At 37.9% G+C, this 16,546-nt stretch overlaps 1 protein-coding gene across 3 annotated transcripts in view; it reads right to left on the reverse strand.

Annotated features, from left to right (window-relative positions):
• The window catches only part of POU6F2 (POU class 6 homeobox 2), a 307,048-nt gene that overhangs the window by 3,286 nt on the left and 287,216 nt on the right, over window positions 1-16,546 (reverse strand). For all 3 annotated transcript variants that reach the window (XM_063177140.1, XM_063177155.1, XM_063177149.1), the window contains exons 8-9: window positions 9,224-9,392; window positions 702-870 (exon numbers count right to left, since the gene is read on the reverse strand). In XM_063177140.1, coding sequence (XP_063033210.1) covers window positions 702-870; window positions 9,224-9,392 — 338 coding nt within the window. The remainder of the gene's footprint in view (window positions 1-701; window positions 871-9,223; window positions 9,393-16,546) is intronic.

Below are 16,546 nucleotides of genomic sequence, written 5' to 3' on the forward strand. Positions count from 1 at the left end.
ATTGCCCAAGAGGAAAGAGATGTTACCTAAGTGTGTTTGTTACCTCATGCATAAACATAGGATTACTGCAATAGACATACATGCATATAAGGTGTTTGCTTCTACTCTAACTCTGTCAAGACTGTATTATTATTTGTTATGATTAGGACAAATTTCTGCTTTGCATACATGGGTTTGTCTTAGTTTTTTTTCAGTAAATATTTAGGTGGTAAAAGATGAATAGCTGCTGGTTTGCAAGATAGCAGGAAAGCTATTTTTTCCCCTTCTGTGTTGCCTAGGTAAATCATCATTAACATCCTCTATGTGAAGTGCTAACCACAGTAATACAGGTTTAACTTAGCAGGGATGCAGCCATGAAATATTTGTTCAGTAACCCTATCTGTAGAAAATGGCACAGTATGAAGAGGGTCAGCTGGTGCTTATCGAGCATCAGCAGGATCTCCAGCTCATCTATGGAATTAAGTCTCTATGCCAGGAATATTGTTTTCCACTTGTTTGGAAAATGAGGGAAAAAAAGAGACCAAAAATCACTCTAAATATACACTGTAAGAACAATTCATATGTCAGATAGCAACATTTAAATATCAGGTTAAATAATACACTCTAACGTTATGAGACTCAAACACAAGCATGCTCCTCACAATATGCTGGATCATTATTAAGGACAAAGAAAGAAGAGGAGCTATGATGTAACTTGTTACCTGCAGATGGCAGACTGGCTATAGGCTGGGCCTTCGGTGGCGCTCAGGGCTTGGCCAACTTGAGTCTGTGTCAGGCCAAGGGACAGGCGCCGGATTTTAAAAGCTTTGGCAAATTCTCTTATTTCTTCCAGATTTACCCCATCCACTTCTCCAGTGGCTGTCTGAGGATCTGTTGAGATATTTTTTAATCATGTCAGTTCTTTGCATCACATATCAGTGGGACAGGCTTACAGCCATTTTCATTGCCAAAACTTTCAAGTTCAATTTTTTAAATACTGACACATTTCTCTCCTTTCCCAAAGAGAAACAGACTTGCCTTGTCAGGTGTGTTCAGACTGCTAAGATGCTGACTGGGCTGCAGTTGTCTGCAGGTGGAAGACTTCCAAAGATATGTTTTTGCTGAACTCCTGAAAAGGGCCAGATCACCTTTGAGGGAGAATATGCATGGATTCCTTGCTACCATTTATGCCTTGCAAAGTCTTCTCTGGACAGAGGAGTCATGTTCCCTGTTTTCCCTTTTCATCACATAGTGCGATGGCTGGTGTTAATAAATATAGTTACAGTCTGTGAGGAGGGCTATATATACTATGAGCTGCTTGGATTTTTAACTTGAAATCAAGTCTTTGTACTTTATCTAAAGTGAATGCCAAATAAGAAGATTCACAACTATTTCTTCCCTTTTACACAATACCCAACCTAAACTGCCGCATGAATGTCCAAAATAACCCAGCAAGTGAACAAGCCTAAAATAATTCTGCCTTGAAAACCTCCCTAATTTATTAATTGTCTTTTAAAATATGCCCTTCTGAGAAGCAGCCTTTCAAGCTTTTTTTTCTGCCTCCCATCAGGACGATAATCAAGGAGCAGCAACACTGGTTTTGGATGGTAATGCTGCACAGTTTTTTCACTTTTACATTAGCCCCTCAGAAGGTAATGCTTATGATGCTGTGAGAATAAATATGTCCTTCCTTTCTATAGCAGTTTACTGACACAGAAGCCTTTGTCCCTGAAAGGGCACATAATAAAGCATGTCTACCACAGAAAAGCTCCTTTGGAGCTGGATAACTCGGTCAATTTAGGACTTATCAAGGGAAATGACACAACAGCTGGAGAATGGAACTTCCACCCCCCACCCCCTCCCAAGCTACTGATCCCTAACTAAATGAAAGTGTTTGCCAAGTCAGAGACAGCATGGGACTGGGATGGTAGAAGATTTCAAAGTGTTGTGCAATCCTGCATGTAGTGAAGCCATTCTCCCAGTGAGACATCTCTATTGTTCTTCACCTCATTCCTCAGACTCTGAGGTGAAAAGTTTGCAGTACAATAACCCCTCAATTTCTGTAAATGCAAGCAGTTGTCCAAGGACAGTGCTGGACTACATTACCATTCTGAACCTTTTATGAGAATGGCTCCTGCTAGTATGGCTCTATTGAGGGCTTATCAGCATTGCAGTAGCAAAGCTTTTATTTTCAGGGGTTTATAAACCTGGTGTAAAATTTCCTAGTGATGGAAAAATCCTATGAAAAAATCCTTTTGTCCAGTAATAGACAGAGGGAAAAGGGTTTTCTGGCATATAAATTTACTCTGTTGCTTGAGTGTAAGAAGCACAAATGGCAAAAATATTTTTTAAATTCTATGCAACCAGGGACCACACGAACTATGCATACAGATAAACATGTACATAGGCGGAGCCTTGTTTCAATGATACTCCACACTCAGAATCATCTCTGCCGTTCTCACTGCTGTACTGGTGGTCACCTGCACACCCATGCACTCAGTCAGTACAAAGCTAGGGTGCATATTGTTTGATTTAGGAGTAAATGCTGTGACAGTGGCCACTGAAGTTTTTATAAAGTAATTGCCTGCAGAAGCATGGAATTTTCCTGCTTACACCATATTGTCTATCTAGCATATCAGTTCTGAATTTCAGAGACACAGAATGGAGCTGCAGACTTATATGACTTTATGCCTCTATACTAAATATCATAAATTATACTGGCCTCAAAAACTCCCCTGAGCAAAGTACACTAAAATAGTGACTTTCCTCACCTCTTTCCTTTTGTTAATTTAAGGCCTCTGACTAAGGCTGTTAGGAATGTAACAAAGGACAATTCAGGTGTTGCCAGAGAACTTCCAAAGTAGCAAACTATGGCACCTGTAATCCTCCCCAACTCCTGTTAGGAATAAAAAGGGAAGTGAGAAAACGAATTGTAGAGAAATTATAGAGAAATTCTGCCAAGTTCTGCTGGATCTAGAATGATCTGGCATTGTTGCAACAGTGAGCATCATGGAAAGACTGTTCCTGCCTGTGGCACTTGGATGAGGGTAATATTAGGCTGAGCTCTCCTTGAGATGAGAAAAAATCTGTGATGCCCTTCAGTAATATGGGAGTAGAATATAGTATACAGTGGAATATCTGTAGAGAAAAAAGGCTTCATTCTTTCATTGCATCTTTGGCAACAGGAAAGTACTAACAGATGGACTGAAACACTGAAATGTTTTATCTTGAACTCTAGGGAAAATAGCATTTGTGTGAAATTGGAACCACTTCTACTTTGGGCATGATTCAAAGCCCTTTGAAATCCATGAATCTTGTCATCTGTCACCTCTCTAAAACAAATAGTGCTAGGGAGACCATTCCATTGGCACCACCATTTTTCTGTTTTACACTGTTGCATTTAACTGTCATCAACACAGTCTCAGACTGTGTGGTCTAAATATGCATGTTCATAAACATATTCAAGGAGATTATGGACTTTGTTTTAACATGTTCTGAGCTTTCAAAACAGTTGAACATATAGCACCCTTCACATTTTAGGAAGAGTAGCTTATTGAAGAGAGTAAATAAACTGGTTCTTTTCCAATTATGGGGATATCCCAGGGAAGGCTGCCCAGTGACAACAGGTAAATAGAGAATGCCAAACCCATTGAGTGTTTGGGATCTACGGTAATGGATTTCAAGACTCCCATGTTTACACTATTGCCTGAGAAAACAGTGGCTGCCTATGAAACTACTGGGTGCTGGAGAAAGGTCACAGGGTTGTCTTGGACCATTTCAGAGGATATGGGTGCATATAACAAAAAGGAAGACAGCTAAAATTCCAGCAGCCATCCTGGTGGACGGGGAAGACAGATGAGCAGTATGGAAGAAATTAAATTCACAGGCTCTCCTGCATAGAAATCTGTTTTTTCCTGCTGAAGGGACTACTTCTCCCACCTTTGAATTCTTCTGAAAATCCTGCATGGGTTCGTTGTTGAGTGAAAATATGCTGTGATTTTAATAGTTTGGGGAAAGAGCTGCTTCAGAGAAATCAGTGCACCCTTAAGGAGAAACCAAATTTCTGTTGCACAGAGTTCTGCCATGGGAGGAATTACAGGGGGATGATTTCCCCAGTCAGAGAGGAGGAGAAATAGGTGGCTGAGGAGGTCCAATGGAAAGTAAATTGGATAAGAAAGGCAGGACAAAACATTGGTAATGGAAAATGGAGTGGAGCTCAGGGGAAAAAAAAGAATAATAATTTGTTTATGGGAGGCATTTTAATTTCACAGTAACAGATGACAGTAAAATGAATTTGGGAGGAAGAAAGGAACTTCATGGAAACACAAGTCTCAGAGCACAAGGGGAAACCAGTGATTTCCACAAAGAGAACATATGGTGGAAAAGTTAAAGAAATGAGCAGAGGGATGCATTTCAGAAGAGGAAAATGAAATGGAAAAAAGGGAGGAATAAAGATGTAGAATTGAATGAAGAGAAAATAAAGAAGACAAAAGAGAATACAAATAGGATTAGACAACACAAAGAAATCATACAGAAGGGACAGGAAGGGTAGAGATGAATCTTGCAGTCCTTGCTTAGACAGAACTTATTTTAAAATATTTTTTATTTGGAAATAACTGTTATGCTTTGTCTCCAAAATAATTATCACTTGTTGCCGGTGAGGGATGAAGGGGTGATGATGAGAGAAAAGGGAAAAGCTATAAAGAAGACAACAACATAAAGGGAAAAGGGACAAGAAATTAAAAAGGAAGAGAAATTAAAAACAAAAGGTAAGGAAACTTCTTTGAAATTAAGGAACGTTAAAGAAAAAAAAAGCAAAATCATACAGAAAATATTACTAGAATGAAAAGTAAAAGTAATAAACCCAAGGAACATGGAACACTACAGTTAATAGAGCGCTTATGATTTTCTCCTTGTACTTTAATAATTTCTCTTATGTGAAGCAACATCTTGTGAAAGAGTTACTCTCTTTGCAGTCAGTGTGCAGAAGCTTGCTCCAAATAATTATTTGCTGAAGTTTAGATGCTGTATGCAATTTGATTAACTGAACAAGTGGCTAAATGTGACTAGTTTTACATGAACTTTGCTATATTTAGCAATTATTTCTGGAATACAGCAAATCTCTGCCAAGGTACTCAGCTCCAGGACCTCTGCCAGAGGTCTGGACTACAGTTTCATAAGGAATTAGGAAAAGAGAGCAACATTCCTACCTCAGGAGGAATAAAGAAATCAAAGTTAGATTCAGGTGGCCACAAGATTTTTCTTGCTGCCCTCATGACTTCTCTCAGAAACAGCGACCCATTGCCTGTCTCATCTCACTAAAAGACTTTCAGACACTGCATTTCAATTGTAGGCCCTTCATACAAAGCTTTGCAGCCAGTGTGGGAGCTGGAAGTTTAAGAAGGCCACAGGCATGACAGAGAGGTGCTCCTGCCCTTCAGTGATCTGCATCTGGAAAGTGAACAGATTCTGTAAAGAAGCGAAGCAAGGATGACTTTCTATCTACATTCTCATGTACAGCCATGGTTTTGTGTAAATGGCTTTTCAGTCACATGAAACAACTTTCAAACTCATGAAGGTCATTTAATACTATTTGTCCAAACAGTATCTATCACTGGTTTATCACTGTGAAAGAAAAGCTATAAAGGATCCCATCTGATTTTTCATGTTTCATTACACAGATGGTTTGATCTTTCCTTGCTGAACTGACCATATTTTCCACTTTCTTGTAGGCTCTTTCCACATTAGACTAGAAGAGAGTAGGTAGCTCTCTTGTGCCTTGTAACACCATCCCTGATGTGGCGGCTCAAGCAGGCTTAGGCATGCAGTGCTAGCTCCAGTTTGTGGTGGTTACATGCTCTCAGGAGTATGCTGGACAGCCTTTAGGGATAATTGAGATGACTGGTTTGCTTCTGTCTGTGTAAGGTTACTTTGTAAATGGCAGAAGTGAGTTGATCTGCCCCTTATGCTATTCATTCTGTTAGTCTTGAACAGCAGAGACTGAATGAAGCTGGAAGCATAAACTCAAAACAGCTCTGCAAGTTTTTTAGTTATGTTAACGTGGAATTTTGTTCAGAAGATCCCTATCAATAACATTTTCTTTTGGAAAATTTGAGTTAACTTCCAAGTGCAACTCCTTCAACAATCAGTCAGATTGTATGAAAAGTTTCCCTGCCTGTAGCTCTTTTTGATAGACCACAGTAAAGACATGGAGACTGACTTGATGGTCTTCTTTGTGATCACTTTTCACTGTCTTCTGATGGCTGCTAGGGAGGGTGGGAGCGGCATCAGCAGGATTTGGATGCACGGGGGCAAAAATTAACCTTTAGCCTAAAGAAAAAATTAGGATAGAAGAAAAAAAAATTGACTTGAAGATTATTGAAGAGCAGGGATTAGAATTTGGACTGCAGGGAGGAAGGGCCTGACTGTGCTGAGTACCACTCACTGTAATAGAGGAAAAGAAAAAAGGAAAAAGAGGTGGCACTAGTGATAAAACAATATAAAGGAGGACAGAAACTACCTAATAAGAAGGTTGGTAAAAGGGTACAGATACAGTCTGGAGACAGTGACTGAGTGGGAAATGAAAGGGAAGAGAAGTTGGGTAATGATGGACTGTGAGGAAAGGACTGCAGGGAGAAAACTAGAAGAACAATAGCATGGAGGCAAAGGGAAAGTAGGTTGTGTGGAGAACAGTGTAAAGAATTAATGGGACTAGAACAAGACAAGTAGTGGATGGAGTCAAGCCTGAGAGGATCAAGTAAAATTCTATGTTCATTAATGTATCTCCCAGTTGTGCCCAAATTGATATTCCCGTGCCTCGTACTCTACTCTCAGCCAAATCCATAAGCACAACATGCTTATTTCAGAGCTGAACCAACAAGATGATAACAGAACTATCAGCTTTTCCATCCATTCAACACATCTCCTATTTCCAACTATGAACATAAAGATTATGTCACCATATGACTGATTTATGTTACTATTCTGCTTTTGAAACAACCTTGAAATTTATCCATGCAAAAAAATGAAGCAAAAAGAATATCCTTAGAGCTGCACAAATTAACACTCAGAAGTTACAAAGTGCTGGAGTTACAGCAGCCCACAACACAATGTACCATAGTCTTTGAGCCCTGGATTATCAGTTCTTTTTCATGTGCCTCGTTCAGTGCACAGGATGAACTGTCCTTCATTACAGATGAACTGATTGATGTATTGCCTTTTTACTTGTTCAGTGTGTGGCCCCAGACCTCTATTAAAGCTCTTCACTAAAGACATTTCCTCTTGAGCTCTTCTGGTTTCTTTAAAATCTTAATTTATTTTCTTGTGTTTCTACAAGGTGAGGGTCTTCCCCTTCTCATTCACAGAGAAGTGGACAGATATTGAGAGAAGAAGCAGTTTTGGGTACCCAGTCTAGGTCAAGTAGGAAATGATTTTTTAGACTGTCTGTAAATGGTTCTTGATACAGTTCCACTATGAAAGTGCACTTAAAATTGCAACTATGAATACCGGGTTCTTCTGTAAATTAAAGTCCAGAGTCTCAAGCTGGATATTGAGGGAGCACTTGTGAAAAATCTCTTTTAAGTGATTTGCCTGCCTTGCACTGGAATTGCACAGCAGACAGAAGGCTTCAGCTCCTCAGTCCTCTATTGCCTCAGGCAAGACCATCCTTCACTCCTCTATAGCTTCCTACCTCAAATGCTATGCAAAATGAGGAACAGATTAGTGAATCCGGTAAACCCTGGGACAACAGCCCACCTGTTGTGTTAGTAATTCTGATACATCCCTAGGACAATTCCACTGGGAATGCACTGAAAGAAGAAAGATGATTGCATGATTTTAATCACAACAATATGTTGTTATAATTAAATACATGTTCTAAGAGGAATTGCATACAGTTGAACAAGCAGCTATGTTTCAAGTATTTTCTAACTTTGGATGGATTTATCCTGTAATCTTAAGAGGGCTTCTTCCATGTTGCATTTATTTTAAATAAGAATGTCCAAAAGAGGAGCTATTCTAGACTAGTTATTGAAAAATAACTCTGCACCAGCTATTTTACTCAATTTGCCCACATGGACTAGAGGTAAATTTATTGTATTTGTAATGTAAAACCTCTTTGTCTTCCTTCTACAAGCATGTCTATGTGAGAAAATTTACTAGTGACAATGCACCCATAGCATTATAATTATATCTGTATCTATATGCAGATATTTTCATTCCAGAACAAAAGTATTCCCACTGGGAGTTACATCAGCATAATTTTACCACTATAGCTCTACTAGTAATTTCTCCATGCAAATTACCTCTGAAATAATCCAACCAAGATTTTTTCACATCTTCCCTTGCATAACAGTTTCTCCAAGCCCTTCATAAGCTTGTATCAGTCACATATTTTTCACTACCAATATGGCATAAGCTACAGTGTTTGATTACTTAGAGTATCTACATGGAGTATCATAAAACAAGGTCATACAAATCAATTGGATTTTTGCAGATGTGCAAAAACTGTTAGTGCTTCTTATGTGTACTGTCAACCTGTGGTTTTTGCTATGTAAAGACCAAATTAATGCTGATAAGGTAATAGCAAAGACTCTCAACTGTACAATCTGGAAGAAAGTGCTGTTCAGGTCAGCTGTTCTAATTCTAACACTGGAACTAAGTTATTTCACTGCAGTGTGCTTCTCCCTTCTCCCCAGTGTGTTCCAGTTCATTCTTGTTTAAGTGCTGAGAGCTTTTTCTGGCAAGAAAATCTCTCACTCTGGATTTGTGCAGTATTAGGGTTTGTAAAATGGTTTGCTATATCACCCAAGCAAAGAAACAAGCAGCTTAACCAAAAGTAGGAGTACCTGTGTGCCAACCAAATTCTGAGAAATGTATTTCATTATATTGACTGATTCAAAAACTTCTAATTTCAAAAAAACATAAACTACATTTCAGTTATAACAATTGTCCTCGTGAGTCAATTAATGGCTACTACCATTTTTATGACCATTTTCAACACTGATTAAATTTCTCAAGGCATGTTTACCTTAAGCCCCATCCATGATAACACTTAGTGACTCTCACTGGTGAGAGTCAGCTATTTTGCAATATACAATCTACTATATTAAAAAAAAAAACAACAAAAAAACAAAAAAACAAAACAAAACAAAAGGAAGGAAAGCAGATTGGAAAACTCAGGAGCAAGGAGAACAAACAGAAGGGAGAATTCAGGAATTCAGGAGAGCCAGGGAGCAATACTTACTGCTGACTAACTGGCCAACACTCAAAGCTGAAGAGGAGGAGGATGAGGAGGAAGAAGAGGAAGCCTGACGCACTGGGCTTTGAGACATAGATGCTTGACTGTGAGCCAAATGCAGGAGATTGGATTGTGAAGCTGCTGGTCCCACTTGCGTCTGGGAAGGCTGATGGAGCTACAGGTTAAAATGTAAAAATAGGTATTTAGAAAGTGAAGCAATAATAGGAAACTTGCAATGCACCATCTCACCCATCTACTTCTGGGGAACAAATCACATAGGAGCATTAAACACCATGGGCTTTATTCAAGTGACAATGTTGCAGGAGAAATCTGAGCTGCTTAGAATATTGTCCAATTGGAAGGTAAATGCTTTTTTTGTAATGGGTGATAAGAGACCCATGACATTACAGAAGGATTCTGATTTAATAAATACATATCCTTACCTGTTTTCTGACTCATGAAACCAAACTTTTATTCCCTACATGGATTCTCATAGAAATCAGGATTGTTTCACAGAGCTCCTTTCATATTGCAGGACCAGGGCCAAGAAGAATGGGAATGGGGAAGAGGATATAAACTGAGCAAAAATCCCTTTCCTACAGGAATAAGTGATTTGTTTTATGACATCATAGCTGGCAAACAAACAAAAATCATGGGAACAGATAAATTGTCTTTGACTAAAACACACACAAAAATTTATGAGCTCTATCCACATCAAGACTGTATCCAGTATGACACATGTGAAAAGTCTAGTAAGTATGGTAGATGCAAATGATACATGAATTGACTTTCTAAATTTTTAAACAAATATTACAGGAGTGTAGTCTTTGTTTGTTTACTACGGTAATGGAAAGAACCATCAATCCATTCTGCCTATAATATGCTTTCATGTAGCATTGAAATCCAGGAACAATCTCTGGTACTGATTTTAACATAAGACTCTCAGAAAATTTGAAGGGCAGTCTCTCTACAAAATAAAGGCACACAATGGACTTTACACTTTTGAATTGAATTCTAGTAGTCCAGTACAATCTTTTCAGAGCATAAGAATACCGTAATACAGGTCTGATACACTCTAGTGACTGCTGCTTATTATACCTTTATTTTATGTTATTCTTGATATTGATCAAAAAAGATCATAAAAATATTCTAAAAAGGCTTCACTTCACTGCAGCTGTTATCTGCATTTTCTACAAGGGAAAAGGGGAAAAGATAAAGGCCTATGTGGCCTTGCTTGAAGCCAGTAATTAAAATCTATTTCTTGAATGCTAAGGAGTATGAGGTTTTCTTTTTTGATATCTAACTGAAAAATGACTTTAGAAAAGGAGCTACATTCATTAGTGACACTCAAATTATATGTATTATCCTCCCATCACACATAGAAATCTGTCTGATGCTAAGTAGACAACAAATTGTATAAAACTGTAGATAAAGGTATCTGTTCACATTCAAGATGACATTTTCTGTGCATATATATGAACTATTTTAATGACAATATTCCTGTTAGAGTCTGTTAAGAATGGAAAAACTTCAATTTCTTTTTCTACCTTCCACATGGAATAATATAACGGAAAATGAAGGAAGAAACTTTGATTTAATCTTTAATAAATATTAAAGTAATATAATTATGTATAATTATTTTATATTTGTAATTTATATAATTAAGTCTAATTATTTATCTGGCCAGTTTTAGTATATTCTGACTTTCTTGTGGATTAATAAAAAAGGCATTTTGTTATATGTAGGATTTTTTTTCCTCAAGTATATTAACAAAATACAACTGGAACTTTATCAAGGGGATAACAGTTGAGAAGCTGATTAAAAGGCTTCCAGTTTTCAGACTCATGCAATGAGTGAGCATCTTAAAAACATTCTCTAACAGCTGGATTTTATCTACAGAGAATTCCCCACTTAGATAGCTCTTTTTTAATATCTTCTCTTAGGGAAACATACCACTCTAAGGGCTGGCCTCTTTTGAACACTGAAGAAGTGGACTGCCTGCCCATGCATTATATCCACATCAAATCCAGACTGCAGCTTTCAGAAACAGGCAGGTGTTTGGTGTCTGGGTCTGTTGTCTGAGGGAATCTCTGGCAAAACTAAAGATTTCAGAGCAGGCAAGCGAAGATAAGTACTGTATTTAGATGAGTTAGATGCTTTTACACTATGTGGAACAGTCTAAGAGATGTTAGTGCTTATCTGTGAGGATGCAAGAACAAATGTGGCAGCTATCTTTAAAGAGAAAGAGCTGCAAAATTATAGGCCAGTCAACTAAATTTCAACCACAGTAAAGTACTGAAGAAAATAATCAAACAATTTGTAAGCACTCGCAAGAAAAGAAGGTAGCGACAGACAACTTGGATTGCAGAAACAAACTGTGTCAAACCAATCTGATCTCCCTCTAAGACAGGGTAATTGGCCTTGTGGACCAGGAAAAAGCAGTAGGTGGTTTGACTTTACAAGTGTCTTGATACTCCCTCATGTGACATTCTTTATAATTTAAGGAAGCATAGTTTTAGGTGAAATTGCTGCAGAATGAATGCCAAAATATTTGGAAAGCAAAACTGAGGATGAAGTATCTGTGGAAAAAAATAGGCATGCATGGTGCTTCACAGAAGTCTGTCCTCATTCAACACTACTCAATATTTTCTTAATGACCTGGATGACGGAGCAGAGAACACCTTTACTACATTTACATGCTGATGACATGCTGGGAGGAAATTTTGACAGGCTGGATTAAAAGATTAGGAATCAAAATATTTCTGTGCTTTGAACATACTGGCTGCAAACCTGTGGTGTTGCAAAAGTAAAGGAAAGGCAGTTCCCATACCAAGACATGTTAGGGGGAGTGATGTCTGCAGTGCATGTGAAATGCATCTTTTCTACTGAGCCCTGGAAAGACCTCTGCAGAGGAGGATGCCATGTCCACAGCTAGGTGCTAGACTGCATTACAATCTAGACCAACTAGAGTTCAATAATTAGAATGGCTAAAGGCCTGGGAGTTAACTTATGAAGGCTTATGAAGGCACCTGTAATGAACTGGTCATGTTTAATCTAAAGGAGGGAAGACCAAGTGGGATATGATGCCTGCTTTGAATATAGGCATAGCTAATGAAAAGAGGACATAATTATTCTTTATTCACTTTATAAAGGGGCCTAGTTATCTGGGAGGTTCCAATTAGATGTTGGGAAAAGCTATCTAACGTGGCAGTGAAACACTGGCATAGATTACTGGTGGAATCTGTGAGTTTTTATGACAGTAGTTAGGACCAAATTAACTAAAAACTGGAATAGTTACTCCAGGTTGGACTGGATAATCTTTTGAACCTTGATCTTCCACCCATATATTTTTTTTTATTCTACACCATTTCCCATCGGTATTTCTCAGGGAGAAAACAAATCCAACATTTTCCAGCTATGTTACAACAGTTACTGAACAGCTCAACTACTGAGCACTTCCACAGTGAAACTGAAGCCTCCAGGAAGCTCTAGAATGAGAGGGCACTCTGGATTTTTCAGCTCTGCATGAAAGGCATGCACAAAGTCAGAGTCACTATGTAGCATGTGCATAATATGATGGTTGAGTCTAGAAAGTGTTTGAGTCTCTGCACATGTTTTGTACTATGCATATATTTTTAAAGTATCTGGAATACCCATAAGCTTGGCAACTTTCTTGTTGGAGGTCCAGAAATATTTAAACAAATATAAGAAATTCACATAATTAGGCTGGGCATAAAGGAACATGGCTAGTGAAGTTTGGATTCACAGTAACCTTAAGTAAGGTAACAGCAATATATAAGGGATATTTGGAGGTTGGATTCTAACACACTGCTTGTGAGGGAGAAGTGAGCAATGGGGTTGAAGAGGCTGAAGAATCACCGTAAGAAGACCTGACCAAAGACTGAGGGAGGATTCCATCTTTAAGTCCCTACATTATTTCCAGCATAGCCTCTGCTTTACAGCAGATGATGTTAAGCTGTAAATGTTCTGCTTAAAAAACAATGATTGTTATCTATGGCATGAAATTGCATTAAAATACTGTCTATTTTCATCCAGTATAATTTCGACTCCAGAAATAGCCTTAAGGAGAGACAACAATTAGATTATGAATTAGATTCTAGATGACAGAATCAATTTGTACTTGCAATAGCTGACTTTTCTCAATTTTGGACACGTATGTATGATATGAATTATATTTATGACTGTTGTGCATTTTCCATCCAAAGACATAAGGAGGCACAGAAATTACAGAAACAGTTGCTGTAAGTGCCTTTCTTGGTAAGTGGATATAGGAGACATGCCAGAATGATGACTGTATGGAACTGTGATCTGTATCTGGCAGGAATATGTGTATGCACACTACAGCTAGTGGGATGAAGTGAATATGAGAAGGGAAAAGTGCATCATAATACTTTATAAGAATAAACTGAAAACTGCGAAGGGCCTTATTTGTATTTCTTTTATACGAGCTTTACATATTGCTTTCAACAGTGAAGTTAGTATTGACTGATACATGCAGAGGTAAAGAGGTAAAGAATTAGTTAGGTCTGTAAGACTGAATTTTGTTCTTAAATTATGTAGGGCATCCCTACCCTTGGGATGGTTGACTGAGTAGAGGTGCCTAGACTGCCTAGGGAGCCTCCATCACTGAAGATTTTAAAGAACAAGCTAGACAAACATCTGTCAAGAATGATATAGGGACAACTGATCCTGCCTAGTGGGAGGAGACAAAATACATGGCCTCTTCAGGTCCTTTCCAGTGCTATTTTTCTATGATTCATGAAAAGGAAATCCAAGAAATAAGGAAACACAACAAATTAGAGAAGACACAGGTGAAATAGACAAGTATTAGAAGAAGGGCAGAAGAGATGAAACTAAAAGGAATGGCACAAAGAGCAAGAAATGCGTCTTAAGTAATCCCCTTTATGCTAAAGATTTTCAATTTTTTCTGATGGGAAATATGGACATTAACTCTTGTAAAGACTAAGGTCCATGGAAGGTTTGAAAAATAAGTATCTTGATATAAAAAAGACATTCCAAAACACTTCAAAATTGATGTGTGTGAATGATAATGCCTTATAGTAGTAGTAGTTTAAGTGTTTCATGCTTCTCTTTTCTTGCAAATGGAGTCCTCTGCTCTGTACACATTTCCTAAAATACATTTGATTTTGACAAAGAGTAATGGCATGCTAAGGACACTGCATGGTTCAAGAGCTCAATGGCAGATGAAGTCTGTTTTTAAACAGACTGCATGAGCAGGCATGGGCTTCAAAGGTGTTTCCTTAAATCTTCTAGCAATTGGAAAGAACAAGTTAATACACATATCCCCATCTTTCAGGCCAAATCCCCTTCACAGTCAACTGTGCCAGAGTATGTTACAAATACTGTACCCCCTGACCCTAATTTAGGTTACTCAAATAAATTCAAGTAACTGTATATATGAAACTGAATATGAAAGATACTTGATACCGAAAAAACATCGTTTGTCCCAGTATAGTAGAATATAGTATAATACATATAGTATAAAAGGTGTTTTTACACACTGCTTAGACTGAGAGAATAGCTACATTTGGAAACTAATAAACAAAACATTCTTAGGTTCACACTGGCTGTGTACATACTCTGCCCAAAATGAAGACTCCTGTGGACATGACTGGGGGCAGGACTTTGACACTATCTGCTGAAGTTCTTTCAAAGCCTTTCTATTGAATCACAACTACTTTCAAAGCACACTGTAACTGAAAGTCTTTCAAACTGTAAAATGAGTTTGGGAATATAGCTGGACTTCTGTAGAAGATTTAATTTTATATGTAAATGAGGTGCATTAATAATTTTTTTACCCCTATCAGGAAGGACATAATGTCAATATAACAACAATATTATTGACAATACATTAATCACTAATTATAAATGACTTATCACTTAATAATGTTAATTAATAATGTAAATATTACAATAGTATTATAATAACTGTTTCAAATGTGCAAGTGCATAATTCAAAGGTAACCCTCCTTTTCCTACAGTGAACAGCACTGCATGCTTTCTGTGCCTCAGTTGCTTAGAATGACTGCTAATGTAGTGGCATCATAATATTCCCAATGGTTTGGTGCAGTTATATGAACTGTTTTTGAGATATCCTTCTCCTACAGGTGCTGATGCCACAAAGAAAACTGGTCAGGAAAAGATGGAAGCTACAAGTCAATGTCATGCCATGGCATGGAAAGTCTGATGTAGTCCCTTGTAGTAGGAAGTAGTCTAGTAATCTTGACTTTCAAAATTCTAGCAATTTATCCATAGATGAAATAGAATTATGCAATGATGATGGTAAAGGAAAAGAGAAAGAAGAGAGAAAAATTGTCACCCTCATCACTGAAAGTCATATAAGAAGCAAAAGAAAAACAAAGTTGAATTGAGACAACACAGTTTAGTGACTATATTGAAACAGAGAGAAAAGAGTGCATTTCTCATAAAACAAGACAGCATCAAAGCTAGAGGAGCATTGCAGAGAGGAAATGATTGAGAGCTGGTTGGATTTAAACGGGAGAGAATAACAAGGGATTGTATGGAGTTGTGATAACAGGGTGGTAGGGAGTTTGTGACAGGTTGAGACGGCAGAAAGGGAACATCTAATGTGAAATTTGGCAAGAAGATGTACAAGAATCACGACAGACCAATCTGAGAGGCATCTATGTCTTTTCAACAGTTAATCTGGAGCATGATGGCCAATGACAACAAAGATGGGGAACTGAAAATGTAGGAAAATACTACCTACAGCTGGTCGTGCTGTAAGACACGAAGAAGCACAAAAAATTCTGTCAGGCATTGTAGATACAACAAGACTGAGGACAACTGGGACTACAGTCCTGATTTAATGAATCTAGTATGTAGAAAGAAAGATCCAGGCAAAAGTGAGATGGGAACCCACTTTATGTGGTACACCAGAGAACAACAGAATGTCCAGAAGTTTCTTCTGTATGGGAAAGAAAATAGTTATGAAAACACCAAGTATTAGGAAAGCTGTTTAGGAAATTCAAAAACAAGAATGTATTTGAACCCCAGTGATCATTAGCAGCTGGATTTTTCTCAGTCAATTTTGCTCCCCGTAGAATTATTTGAAAATCCTCAAATAGCTACCCTAGCCCTCTCTCATGTCAATGGTAACAATGGATACATTAAGATACCTATTAGAGATCCAACCTATCCAAAAGGTTTCTATTTTTATTTTGGTATCTTGAGTTTTCCACTGGACATGCATATGTCTCCTTGTCTATGTCTATGCAGGAAATCCAGTTAACTAGCTTACACCAGATACCTAACTCCTTATGACTA

This window comes from Melospiza melodia, chromosome 1, assembly GCF_035770615.1.
Source record: "Melospiza melodia melodia isolate bMelMel2 chromosome 1, bMelMel2.pri, whole genome shotgun sequence".
NCBI lineage: Eukaryota > Metazoa > Chordata > Aves > Passeriformes > Passerellidae > Melospiza > Melospiza melodia.